Below are 12447 nucleotides of genomic sequence, written 5' to 3' on the forward strand. Positions count from 1 at the left end.
ATATAATATATCTAAATCTACAGTCAGGGTGTATGAATATCTAGACGTGACACATTCGAACCGGAAGTAGCCGGTTTGAAACGTGACAGCATCCATGGTGGAGTGTGTTATTCCACCATGACAGCATCCATGCCGCACTTCCAGTTTGTTTACATTTCGTCGGAGTTGTTTGATAACATCTCGAGTGAAGACTACTTCTGTTTTTATTGGAAGTGCAACAGAAAATATCATCGAAAATGATTCCAGTAAATATAATATTTTACATGGCATTATTAAATCGATTGAAAGCTCAAGCTTTGATTTTCATAAATCAAAATTACGTTCCTAACCTCGCATAGATACATTTAATTCTATATCGAGTTTCCCGATGTATTTTCTAGGCGTGCGACACGCTGAGGATTCTTCATTTGCCCCCGCAACTCTCTGACGAGCGGCGCGACGAATTATTGCAGAAATATGGGGCGACCAAGACCAGAACGGTACGACCGTTCGGCAGGTACACCGTCACCTACGCCAAATTCCCGTCCCAACAATTGGCGTCGGAAGCACTGCTGCGCCTGCATCAGTTAAATGTCAGAGGGCAATATCTAACGGTCGAGTATGCCAAGAGATCTGTACCCGCTGAGCTCTCGGAGCAAGACATCGAACGCAAAGCACCAACGAGTAGCGACGTGAAACCAGAGGCCGTCAGCAAGTCACACGTCCAGGCATTCCTGCGAAAATTGAACAATTGGACGATGAGTCACGAGTTCAGTCAGTCGCCTCCGCCAAACATAAGATACAAATACCTGACGCCGACGAGAAGTACATTGATAAGGATAGCCGTACAGTTGTTGACTCAGCCAGCTTTCTACACGCAGGTAAAACCGTTGGGTTTTCGTTACGACATTCTGTTTTAATAGAATTTTAATTGGCAACATTACAGCTGTTGCATGTATGCGTAGGTGTTGCATTTGATGAATAAGATGAATCTACCTCCTCCCTTTGAAGAATTGGATGCGGAATTTCCTATGCTCAGGGAAGTGTACGATATGGAGAAGTACAAAGGTATGTAATAACATGAATTTATGAATAACGATCGACAGTGATTAAGTGAATATACTGAATATAGCGTTCTTCCTTTTTAGATATATTCCACGAGGGCGTGGACGAAAAAGAAATGGAGGAAGAGGAGTCCGAGTTGGAATCAGATGGGGAAGATAATGTCCGACCTCTAGAAGTTATCCCTGTTAAGAGAAAACGGCCGCAATCTACAAAGCGTTTGAAAATTCCAAAGTTCGTGAATCCTGCCAAAAATATCGTGACTCCCTCGTCCTCGCAAAAAGTGCTCAAACCGGAAGATATGTTCGAATCCGTTCAACGCGGGGAGACTAAAAATCTCAAGATCGAATTGAAAACTCTGGACAAGTCGCTGGAGGCAACAGCTGCTAATCAAGATAGCACTGTGGCCGTAGACGGCGGATTCGGTTTAATATTCCCGGCTAATAAAGCTCCCGAGGACGCCAAAGATAGTGAGGAGGATGCAGAAACGCAGAAAAATAAGTTTATAACTTCCGAAGAATTGGCGGCTAATAAGATCTCCGTTAACGATCAGAGATTGCTTCCCGTGTTCAAGAATTATCACCCGGGCAAGCCTTCCAATCGCCTCTACATAAAGAATCTCGCGAAGCAAGTGGAAGCGAAGGATCTACATTACATTTATCAAAGATACGTTATCGCCGGATTGAAAGATTCCGAGAACGAGTGAGTACTTTGCTGGCATTTTACTATTGCAATTTGCGATTTATATATGCTATCTCGTAATGTATATTTATTAATATCTGCAGGTACGACGTACGTCTCATGCAAGAAGGAAGAATGAAGGGGCAAGCCTTTATCACTTTACAAAATGATGTACAGGCAAAAATGGCTCTCGAAGAAACGAATGGATACATATTAAAAGATAAGCCTATAGTTGTGCAATTTGCCAAAAGTATTAAAAGTTGAACTCCCGCTTTAATTTAATCTTAATTTATTTTGTGAGATCACGATTAAACTGTCAACTAAAAAAATTTAGCTTAAAAAATAGATTGTTGGAATAGACAATGCAAATGTTGTTGCGACTTAAAGCAGTTCTATGTTTTATTCAACAATTAACAATCAAAAGTACCTAATTTGTACGCGTATATTTCATTCGAGTGAGTCTCCAACGTCATCTAGAATGTAATAACTTTGGTAACGATTTGTTTTTAAAGAGCAACTAATCTCCCTTGCAGCTCTTTGAAAGTTTCCGGTGCAACGTATCTAAGCTAATAAAGCGTCCAACGCTTTCGTTACCTCGGCGAATATTTCGTCCACTGTTCCTTCCGCATTAATCTGAAAAGGAACGATTAATTTGTACAAGTTTGTGAGATATGCGACGGTCGCGGAATAGATAAAAAAATATATTCTAAACTCACTCTGACAACTTTGTCTTTGTAATGTTCGACGATCTCGCTGTTCTTCGCATTAAATATTTCGATTCTCTTTTTGATCGACTCCTCGTTGTCGTCCGCCCTTTGAGACACAGCGGCGCGTCCGAAGAGTCTCTTTTTCAGAGTGTCATTCGCTACATCGAAGAAGAGAATTAAATCGACGGGGCACACCTGCACAGCAACATGTCGACAGTTCAAAACGAAAGAGACAGACAGTAAAGAGAGAAGGTTGTCAGCTTCTTACGTTTTCTTCAAAGAGAATACCCTGATCTTTCTCACGAGGGTAGCCGTCGATGAGAAATCCGGTCTTCGTAGTTCCTTCCGCGCGAGCTTTGTCCATCTGTTCCTTTATTAGCGCCAGCACAATGTCCTAGCGAAACCACATGATCTTCACACTGAGAAAAACCGGGTTCGTTCGCGTAAGACGCGCGAATATATATATATATATATATATCTTTTTCTATTTTTATTTATTTATATCTTTGGCACGCGCGCAGTTTCCTGAATCTTATTTTCTTGCAACAAAATCTTATTTTATATTATATTTATATTCCTTTTATATCTACATTTTTGTTTAAATTAACAAGCGCAAGGCAATTAGCTGGTGATTCGAATGGTCGGATCAATAAATGGAAATTCGAATAACATTATGTACCGTTGGCACGAACAGTCCCTTGGACATGAGATCCTGGAGCGACGCGCCTCTCTTGCTGCCACTGGCGACTTCCGCCCTTAACAAATCGCCGCTGCTCAAGTGAAGAAATCCGTACTTCTCGATCATACGGTCGCACTGCGTCCCCTTGCCGCATCCCGGCCCGCCGATTACCCAGATCGTCTTCATCTTCCCCGCGTGACTTCCCTCTCCTCGCAACGCACGCTAGACTAAAAACGACGGCCGTTTAAATCCTTGAAAAATCCAAGGGAAAAAGACTCGGTAAAGTTTTCAATTCGAAAAATTGCAGCAGAATTTTAAATGTTCTTTTTTTTTGTATAATACGAGTCTGCGGATTTTTCAACAAATTTAAGGGACTTGCACAATGTATGTACACAAATCTATTTTTTACATTTTTATGCGTTGTATATATAAATTTCTTATTGGGAAGAATATGGAATAATGAAGTGGATAGTGTAAAATAGAATGTGTTAAGAAAGTGTTGAGCTGTGGCGAGAGAAAGAGACTATTAAAGCAAGAAAGGACATATATAGGTAGTAATAAGCTAGGTTTGCATGGATGGTATACTTAACAATAAGTGTGTTAAGGAAAAATTGTAAATCAAGTTCACTTCTCAGCATGTAAGCTAAAGTTAATAAATTATATATGTACGTATATATACATATAAATTTCTCTTTTTGTATTCTACTTGTTTGCACTAAAATAAAGTTTTCAGATTCTTGCATTGAACATCCAAAAGATCCTAAACAAATAATTTAAGTCTTGAAGCGAGTACAAAATTTTAAACGTATCGATCTCTCGCACGTTTGTCCTCCACGAGAGACGCGCCTGCGGCCTCGGAAGAACCCCGTTGACATTTCCGGCAGCTCATCACCTTGAACTTTCTCCAAATGCCTCGCGGAGTCAAGTACAAAAGCAAGAAATGAGAAAACGACGGTTCCCAAGTCAATTGATTTGGTGTTGCCGAATACAACGGACGCGTTAAATCGCAGACTCTCCGAAGGCTCTCGTTCTCGCAGGCTTTCCTTCTTAACTTAAATGGAAAGAGATAAATGGAGAACAGGTTAAATTACAAAAGCGCTGATAAGTGACGCTCATGGAAAATGTCCTGATATGAGTGACAATAACTTTACCAAGGATCGGCTGATCTCGAGTGCGATTTCCTCGTCTCCGTTTGACTCTCCGGCGGGGGGAGAAGAAAAGTTAACTGGCGACGAGAGTCCTCGAGCCTCGGTAAACCCGTTAACCCGTCCGCGTATCGATCGTCGGGGATGTAGGGCTCGATGCGGAAACGCAGCGGGCGCGATGCGGAAGCGCGGGAACGACTGAGGAACGCCCGGATCCCCGATCAAGTCGTTTCCCCGGGATCAGGTGATGACAGAGCGGCGTATTACACAACAATATCACAAGAGACAGATCTACACGAATATAGCGACGTTTAAAAATAAACCCGTGGCGAGCGCATGGGGGTCTCCTGTCCCGCGTCGCGGAGATATACGATAATTCATACACGTAACACGCTCCGGATCCGCACGTTTTACGTAATCGAAACGTGAGAGCGCGAGCCCTCGGATTCCGCACGCGGATTCCTAAAATCGTGCAAACAAAAATTGGTTAATCGGCGTTAATTGACGATAAGCGTCAAAGGAGTTAATTAACTCGCTTGCTCGTGCGAGAGATCGTAAAATTATGAGTTTTACGAAGAAAATCGTTCGTTTAAATACCTCACTTTCCGGGCACGGCTCGTTCTCGTCGCATATCGCGATGGTGTGAATAACGCGCCCTTTAGACCCGCAATCCGCAATCACGCGCCGCGCGCCGCGCAGCGCGATCGAGCGCCCGGCGGAAGCGTCCTTGAGAGGATAATAGATAATTGTCAGCTGGGTATGTGTCAAGGATCACGAGACCTTCCTCAAACAAATCACTTCCTGAAAACATCGCGCCCATCGCGGCCGCGGACGGCTGCACTAGGGGCGACGTTCATCGCGCGATCTTGTTTTTAAGGGTGGTATTCATAATCCAATTTTATATGCTCCGTTCCGAAACATATTGTTTCGTTTTTTAAAAAAAGATGTAAACATAAAAAAAATAATTACAAAAAAATAAATTAAACCGAGATTAATGTTACATCCATTTCTACCAATACATTGCAGATTAATTTTAATTTCTGTAATAATTCACAGAACTATAAAAAAAGAAAAAATAAGTTTTCTTTTTTGTCTTATTCTTTTGTTCTTTTTCTTTTACTTTTTATCTTTTTCTAATTCTAAGAATTAAAAAAAATAAAAAGTAAGTTAAATCGAGATAAAAATTAATCTGCATTGATAGAAATAGACATTACAATAGAGATACTTAGCTCTCTTTCTTACTACGTTTATTATCTCTCTCACGCTTGACAGGTGCGTCTCACGATCTGATTGGCCAGCCGAGATGAAAACCGGACAAATCCAGCAGCGAGGAGGCATTTTACACAATACTTCTCGAGAACGCGTGCTTTCACTGCTTTCTGCTCGTCACCGCTCGCGTTGATCTATCGGCGATCGCGAAGAAAATTAAATTCGCGAATTCGCGCGCGTGATAGAAACCACCTCGTGAAAGAAGAGACTCCAAGATGGTAAGCTTCAATAGAGAGGACGAGAAAACGTCTCTAATCACACCTTCGACGATATATCCCACGTCGATCTCGCCTCGGAGCCGGTTCTCAAAATGACGCACTCGTGCAGTACCTCGTGCCTCATTTTCACCCTCGACTCTCGCGCCTCGCCCTTATTATCACCCTTATTAACTCTTATTTAACGTCACGTCCCCTCGAAGAGAAATACCTCGTGACAGACGAGTCGGCTTCGCAGCTTTCGCAACCCGTCGGTTCCTCGTCGGCTCTCCAGTCCGATTTTATAACCTTATAAGGAAACCCATTTCACGCCGCACCCTCCGTTCTTGTTTATCGACTCCGGCGATGTAGATCTTCAAATGAATCGCGGATCCCGATCTTCGTTTTTCTCATCTTCAACGACCTCGCTTCAATCGCGCTATTGTGCTCCGCGATTTACCTAAAAAACAGAATTATTGTCGGTGTCGGAATGGGGAAATATGCGACGGTACCTTTCCTGCATTTACTTAGGGTTAAATGTCTCTGAATATGTCTATCGTTCTAATATTTCTCCTTAATTGCAGCAACCTCAAATAATCTTGCTGAAAGAGGGCACGGACGCGTCCCAGGGAAAGCAACAAGTGATATCCAATATAAATGCATGCCAGATTGTCGTGGACGCCGTCAGGACCACCCTGGGCCCTCGCGGCATGGACAAGCTTATAGTTGATCAAAATGGGAAGAGCACCATCTCCAACGATGGCGCTACCATCCTGAATCTGTTGGATATCATTCATCCCGCCGCAAAGACTCTGGTGGATATTGCAAAGTCGCAGGACGCAGAGGTGAGAACTATATTATTGCGCTTGTCCACATTCTCTGAAAACGAGTTTAGGCTCGGCAATAACGTAACGAGGATAACGTTATGCTAGTGGATATTCAGAGGATATTAAATATGGAACGCATAGACTGGCAATATCCTGAAGATATGCGATTGTCTCATAAGCGTTCAAACATTTTCCTTACAATTTTATATTAAAATAAAATAGCGAGTAAAGAGACGAGGAACGATTAATTGAATATGTCACTGTTCAACAGGTTGGAGATGGCACGACCAGCGTGGTTATGCTAGCGGGGGAGTTCTTGAAACAGATGAAATCGTTTATAGAGGAGGGCGTACACCCGCGCATAATCATCAAGGCCCTCCGTCGCGCGCTTCAGATAGCCGTAGATAAAATTAACGAGCTAAGCGTCAAGATAGACAAGAGCGACTTGAGCAAACAGATTGAGCTCCTGGAGAAATGCGCGGCCACATCCATGAGCTCCAAGTTGATACATCAACAGAAGAAACATTTCAGCCAACTGGTCGTCAAGGCTGTTATGATGCTAGACGACTTACTTCCTCTTAACATGATCGGTATTAAAAAGGTGTGCGATTACGCCATTTTTATTTTACGAAAGGTTTCAGTGCGCTAGAATAATTAATATTTGAATGATATTCAGATTTCTGGAGGCGCGCTGGAAGAGTCGGAGCTGATCCAAGGAGTGGCCTTTAAAAAGACCTTCTCGTACGCCGGATTCGAAATGCAACCGAAAAAATACGAGCAGTGCAAGATCGCATTGCTGAATATCGAACTGGAATTGAAGGCGGAACGGGACAACGCGGAAGTGCGCGTGGACAATGTAGCGGAGTATCAGAAGATCGTCGACGCGGAATGGCAGATTCTCTACGATAAGCTCGATCAGATTCACAAGAGCGGCGCGAAAGTGGTGCTGTCCACGTTGCCGATCGGCGACGTCGCAACGCAGTATTTCGCGGACAGGGACATGTTCTGCGCGGGTAGGGTGCCCGACGAGGATCTCAAGAGGACGATGAAGGCGTGCGGCGGTGGAATTTTAACGACGGTGCACGGCATCAAGGACTCCGATCTCGGAAGGTGCCAGATTTTCGAGGAGAAGCAGATTGGTGGCGAGAGGTGATCAAATGACGATCGAGCATTCATATTGTTTAACTCTATATCGATTATAGAACGATCAGGCGTAACGATTTCTAATTGTATATGTGTCTTCAGGTTCAACATCTTCTACGAGTGTTCGCGAGCGAAGACGTGCACGTTTATTCTGCGCGGAGGCGCGGAACAGTTTCTAGAAGAGACGGAGAGGTCCCTTCACGACGCAATCATGGTCGTCAGACGCATGGTGAAGAACGACGCGGTGGTCGCCGGCGGGGGTGCCATCGAGATGGAGATCTCCAAGACTTTGCGCGATCACTCACGCACTATCGCCGGAAAGGAGCAGCTTTTGATAGGAGCGATAGCGAGAGCTCTCGAAGTTATTCCGAGGTATATTTCGCGTGCACGGTATTCGTGTTCTTTGGATTTTCCAAGGAACGCATAATTTATTTGTTCAATTCACATTTTCAATTCTTTCTATCAAGGTGGAAAAATATTTTCCTACATGAATCTTTTTGTATTTTGACATGCCGAGCGGCGGGGATCAAATCTGGGTCTCTCGCTTGATAGGCGACTGCTAAATTATTTTGTACTTAAACAATAACGAGATGTGGTAATTAACGATAAATATCACGGTTACAGGCAACTGTGCGATAACGCCGGCTTCGACGCGACGAATATCTTGAATAAATTGCGCCAGAAGCATCACAAAGGCATGCAGTGGTACGGCGTCGATATAAATTCAGAGGATATCGCGGACAACATGCAGTGCTGCGTCTGGGAGCCGGCGATAGTGAAGATCAACGCGTTGACCGCCGCCACGGAGGCCGCCTGCCTCATTCTCTCCGTCGACGAGACTATCAGGAATCCCAAGAGCAGTCAGGACGGCCCGCAGCAGCCGATGGGACGTGGCATGGGCAGACCGATGTAATCCGTCTATCCCTGTCGCGCTTAATTAATTTCATCAGGACTAACATATAAGAGAATTATGTAAACGTAACACGAAACAAAAGTGCATTAGCTTATAAACGCAAGCGCAGTGTCGCGCCTTCGCAGCCTTGTCTCTCGTCATCTTTTGTACATGCTAATATTTATAATGAATCACAATGAGATAACGGATGATTTCCTGTTTAAAAATAAAAGCTTATTGTTCCTTAGTTATGCAAAAGCATGTGTATCTGCGAAAGTTACATGAACGTGCGTACGCCCTTCATTTCTCCGGCCCATTTTTACGTCCTCCCGACTGAACTGAACCTTCCTGAATTTTTCTTCAATTTATCTTCGCGAGCGATCGAAATTCTAATTTCTCCGATCTCGATACGCGAGCACCAGAAATTCGCGGTGGCATCGCTAACCGATCGAGCTCAGAGAGGGGGAGGAGACATCCAGGCTTCTTCCGGCTTTCGCCGACTTCCACGGCGTTTCGTTTGGCGCCTCTCGTCGACATCGTGCTGCATCGCTGGATCTATAGCGAGGGTCAATGCCAGCGACGGGACAGGCGGACATGGACAGCGACGCGGCGGCCGCGATCTCGTAGTTGCGGGTGTAAATACGAGACCCCTTTCCCCTCCCGCCGATCAGCGACCAGCCGGCTGCGCGTCCGTGAGTCTGTCCGCTGTCCGCGTGAGACATGCTACATCCTCGAGGACCGCGATAACGATGGCATCGCCCGACGAGCCGTTGGACGGGATCGCGTCGCGTTTCGTACGCGCCGCTGACGAGACCGAGTGGGTCCCGTTGTCTCTGACACTGGTGGAGTATCCGCAAGGTACGAGGTTTCATTCATGGCCGAGCTTTCACCTTGTTTCACCTCGCCTCGCCGAGGCAAGAAGACGGGTCGCCGATTGTTTCGCGCGCGTCGGCCACATGGACAGAACAGAGCTGTAGCCGGGCATTTGTTGACATCGTGACGCTTAATTGTATTCAGATTTGTGCGGAAAGCGATGTTGGTGCGGTAAAATGCAACGAGGAATCTCTGAATTTTGGATAGAAAGTTCTGTGTCAACATATGCTTGCCGAGCTATGCTGGGCTGCAGATACTTGGTCTTTCCTTTGATGACATTTAAGGGCCATAGCACACAAAAAAAACTTGAGCAGTAAAAAAATCAACAATTTGGATTTGCTACCACTTACGTCTTACGCTTATGCCTCAAGTTGTTGACTGTGATTGACCGATTTGTTTACTGCTTAAGTTTTACTGCTCAAGTTTCTTTTGTGTGCCACAGCCCTAAGACTTGTACTTGAAATTGTAAAGGATATGAAAAGAATGTGTTACTGATGATGTACGTTTTCAAATTTTCAGGAGATGTCTTCGGGCAGCTTTTGGCTGTAATAAGTCAAATACCCTTTGCCATCGTAGCGGGCTTTATCACATTAATACTTTTTAGGAGAGATTTACATACTGTAAGTCATTGTTATGATACACGTAGAGCCGATTTACGACTCACAAGTGTGACTCATTCTTTGATTGCAGATCGTATTTTTTATCGGAGTCGCTGTCAATGAGTGTATAAATTATGTATTGAAACACACGATTCGCCAGGCGAGGCCGCTAAAGAGAGATGGCCTGTACGCCGAGTATGGCATGCCGTCTACACATGCACAATTTATGTGGTTCTTCGCTGCATACGCAACACTTTTTATATATTTTAGGTAATCAAGCATCATAAATTACCTATCATATTACTCGCTCTTATCAGCTCATTCACTTTATGTTTTTTTTTCCCCTCAGATTAAATTACAATTGTACGATAGCTGAGAGATTTTGGCGGACAATAGTAGCGATAGGATGCATCGTCACAGCCATGTTGGTGACTTACAGCAGAGTGTATCTGCTGTACCACTCCAACACTCAAGTATTCTGCGGTGCGTTAATTGGGATTGCGCTGGGAACAGCGTGGTTCGTAATAATGCACACGGTCCTGACGCCGCTCTTTCCTATAGTAGTCTCGTGGTGAGTAATTGGAAAGTAATATGACAATATTCCTTCTATTCGTTCTATTCTAATTTCCTGCTATTCCCTCAGGCGAATATCGGAGTTCTTGTTGCTGCGTGACACGACGCTGATCCCCAACGTTCTATGGTTCGAGTACACGAATATTCGTACGGAGGCCCGGGCGCGAGCGCGAAAGCTATCGGCGATCGGCAGGTCGCATTGACAACAAATCACGGTCGGCCAGTAGGCCGATTATCGTGAAATAAATGCCTTGCTAACGAACGACTCGAGACGTTAAACATTCCCGCGGTTGACCGCGTTCGAGGATTAACGCGGAAAAACCGCGTTCGAACTATTCGATCCCGTTATATCAGAAACGGTTTCACGAATTCCAGTACAAACATGGAACCGACTAACGAAACGATCGTCACTGCGTCATGATCGTTAGCATCATTCAGCATTATTATGATAATTATCGTCTATTATAACGGTCATATTAAATTGTTATCGAGAAACAACGGAGGTAACGGCGTCATCGAGCGTGGCGCAAGTTCGTATCGATTTGCGACTGCTGGAAGGACAATCCCGGGAAGAAGATAACAGATACGACTGTTATGCGTGTTGTAACGAGAGGGATCACTGGCATTGCCAAGATCCAAGTCACCAAATGCGTTTACATGTTCAAGCACGATTGTATTCTCAGCGAGTTACATTTTTTTTTTAAGGTCTCGCAACCTGTTCAGCGATTTTGTACCAACTCCCAAGGGGAACGTATCGCTAGATCCTGCCTGTGTGTTTCCGACACGCGCGGCTGTTCGGTCAAACGAGATTTGGAACTCACGGAAACAATTAGTCAACAGCGAGCAGCCGTGAGAAGAATCGAGTCGACGAATACGTTTCTGAACGAACATGCAGGAGCTCGATCAGGATAGCGTTACGTGATTCACTCGCAGCGATTCATTCCGGCGTGTTTACCACGAAAATCGAGACATTCATCCGACACACGTTCACGAATCGTACATCGTACAAGATGTTCATTTTCTGAGGGACGTAAGGGAAGGATTAGCGTAAAATGCGTTAAATTAGATGACCACTCGACTGGAGTACAACGGGATATTATAGGAACTACTGAGTTAATAAAAACTTATTGTTTACATTAGAGATAATTGCAATACATCCGACGATGTACTCCAGGCGCGAGTTTTTCGCCTGTCGTCGTCATTCGCGAAGATTACTGCCTCCTGACGAGCGTCTGAACGTCATATCAGTCTTTTTCTATTTCTTCTTTTTTTCAGAGTTAATGCGTTTTAGGCGCGGTAGAAGGGTTCTCGGGAATCCTGATCTCGAGCGAGGACGTGCGAGGACAGTGTTAATCGTTAGTCGGATAGGATAGAGGTTTCGAGCGGGCGAGTAGCAACGTTACATACGGTATAGCTTATCTTTTTCTTTTTTTTCGAAAGGAAAAGAAGAAGAGAAGAGGTTTGCGTTTTGTCAATGAAACTCTATGATGAAGCGGCGCAGTCGGACGCTTAAGGCGTTTTGTGAGAACCCTGTATAGAAAACGAGTCGTTTACTCGCTTTACGACTCGGGGTGCATTTAATAAAATACGTATTGTCAAACGATAGTAATTTTATTTAGCGAAATCAATCGAAAGTAGCGCACGATGTCGTATCGAATGTAAATACATTTCAAAAATTTTATATAATAGTATAGATTACGTGGTATCGTGCGATACTTTTGACGGAAGGATAAATAATGACTTGAATTTAAATCGATCGATAAGAAAAAAATGATTTTGCAGCTTCAGCCGTCGGTCATGAGGCATGAAGAATATCTAGATACG

At 44.3% G+C, this 12447-nt stretch overlaps 4 protein-coding genes across 7 annotated transcripts; 3 read left to right on the top strand and 1 right to left on the bottom strand.

The window, feature by feature from the left end:
- Nucleotides 1-91: 91 nt before the first annotated feature.
- Nucleotides 92-3794, top strand: LOC139784548 (RNA-binding region-containing protein 3). Its single transcript, XM_071723735.1, has 5 exons — nucleotides 92-245; nucleotides 381-860; nucleotides 945-1047; nucleotides 1128-1743; nucleotides 1827-3794. The coding sequence occupies exons 1-5, from the start codon at nucleotides 237-239 to the stop codon at nucleotides 1984-1986; spliced, it is 1368 nt and encodes a 455-aa protein (XP_071579836.1). The 5' UTR covers nucleotides 92-236; the 3' UTR covers nucleotides 1987-3794.
- Ak1 (Adenylate kinase 1) lies at nucleotides 2094-5026 on the bottom strand. 4 transcript variants are annotated; one of them, XM_071723800.1, is made up of 6 exons: nucleotides 4851-5026; nucleotides 4260-4715; nucleotides 3109-3335; nucleotides 2698-2823; nucleotides 2439-2624; nucleotides 2094-2355 (listed from the first exon to the last, which is right to left on the bottom strand). In XM_071723800.1, exons 3-6 carry the CDS (start codon nucleotides 3292-3294, stop codon nucleotides 2284-2286), a joined length of 570 nt encoding a protein of 189 aa, XP_071579901.1. In that variant the 5' UTR covers nucleotides 3295-3335; nucleotides 4260-4715; nucleotides 4851-5026; the 3' UTR covers nucleotides 2094-2283. The 4 variants fall into 4 exon arrangements, with proteins under 4 accessions (XP_071579901.1, XP_071579911.1, XP_071579918.1 ...); XM_071723810.1 differs by having other exon boundaries at nucleotides 3109-3359; XM_071723817.1 differs by lacking the exon at nucleotides 4260-4715 and having other exon boundaries at nucleotides 3109-3359.
- Nucleotides 5027-5586: 560 nt separating this feature from the next.
- On the top strand, nucleotides 5587-8825 carry Cct7 (chaperonin containing TCP1 subunit 7). Its single transcript, XM_071723723.1, has 6 exons — nucleotides 5587-5740; nucleotides 6301-6561; nucleotides 6815-7144; nucleotides 7220-7692; nucleotides 7789-8058; nucleotides 8311-8825. The coding sequence occupies exons 1-6, from the start codon at nucleotides 5738-5740 to the stop codon at nucleotides 8597-8599; spliced, it is 1626 nt and encodes a 541-aa protein (XP_071579824.1). The 5' UTR covers nucleotides 5587-5737; the 3' UTR covers nucleotides 8600-8825.
- A 229-nt stretch (nucleotides 8826-9054) lies between these two features.
- LOC139784557 (dolichyldiphosphatase 1) lies at nucleotides 9055-12223 on the top strand. Its single transcript, XM_071723747.1, has 5 exons — nucleotides 9055-9436; nucleotides 9971-10071; nucleotides 10142-10320; nucleotides 10400-10621; nucleotides 10694-12223. Exons 1-5 carry the CDS (start codon nucleotides 9328-9330, stop codon nucleotides 10824-10826), a joined length of 744 nt encoding a protein of 247 aa, XP_071579848.1. The 5' UTR covers nucleotides 9055-9327; the 3' UTR covers nucleotides 10827-12223.
- Nucleotides 12224-12447: the final 224 nt, after the last annotated feature.

Source organism: Temnothorax nylanderi, unplaced genomic scaffold, assembly GCF_030848795.1.
Source record: "Temnothorax nylanderi isolate EJ_2023f unplaced genomic scaffold, tnyl_v1.0 TNYL_tig0008_pilon, whole genome shotgun sequence".
Taxonomy (NCBI): Eukaryota; Metazoa; Arthropoda; class Insecta; order Hymenoptera; family Formicidae; genus Temnothorax; species Temnothorax nylanderi.

Bases quoted from the DNA above. Each gene is read 5' to 3' on its own strand.
- Cct7 (XM_071723723.1), top strand. The intron at 7,145-7,219 runs GTGTGCGATTAC...AATGATATTCAG, and splicing joins ACATGATCGGTATTAAAAAG to ATTTCTGGAGGCGCGCTGGA. The intron at 8,059-8,310 runs GTATATTTCGCG...TCACGGTTACAG, and splicing joins GCTCTCGAAGTTATTCCGAG to GCAACTGTGCGATAACGCCG.
- LOC139784557 (XM_071723747.1), top strand. From the start codon at position 9,328: ATGGCATCGCCCGACGAGCCGTTGGACGGGATCGCGTCGCGTTTCGTA. The intron at 10,321-10,399 runs GTAATCAAGCAT...TTTTCCCCTCAG, and splicing joins ACACTTTTTATATATTTTAG to ATTAAATTACAATTGTACGA. The intron at 10,622-10,693 runs GTGAGTAATTGG...CTATTCCCTCAG, and splicing joins TTTCCTATAGTAGTCTCGTG to GCGAATATCGGAGTTCTTGT.
- LOC139784548 (XM_071723735.1), top strand. The intron at 861-944 runs GTAAAACCGTTG...ATGTATGCGTAG, and splicing joins AGCCAGCTTTCTACACGCAG to GTGTTGCATTTGATGAATAA. The intron at 1,048-1,127 runs GTATGTAATAAC...CTTCCTTTTTAG, and splicing joins CGATATGGAGAAGTACAAAG to ATATATTCCACGAGGGCGTG.
- Ak1 (XM_071723817.1), bottom strand. From the start codon at position 3,294: ATGAAGACGATCTGGGTAATCGGCGGGCCGGGATGCGGCAAGGGGACG. The intron at 2,824-3,108 runs GTACATAATGTT...TGGTTTCGCTAG, and splicing joins AGGGACTGTTCGTGCCAACG to GACATTGTGCTGGCGCTAAT. The intron at 2,625-2,697 runs GTAAGAAGCTGA...GTTGCTGTGCAG, and splicing joins GTATTCTCTTTGAAGAAAAC to GTGTGCCCCGTCGATTTAAT.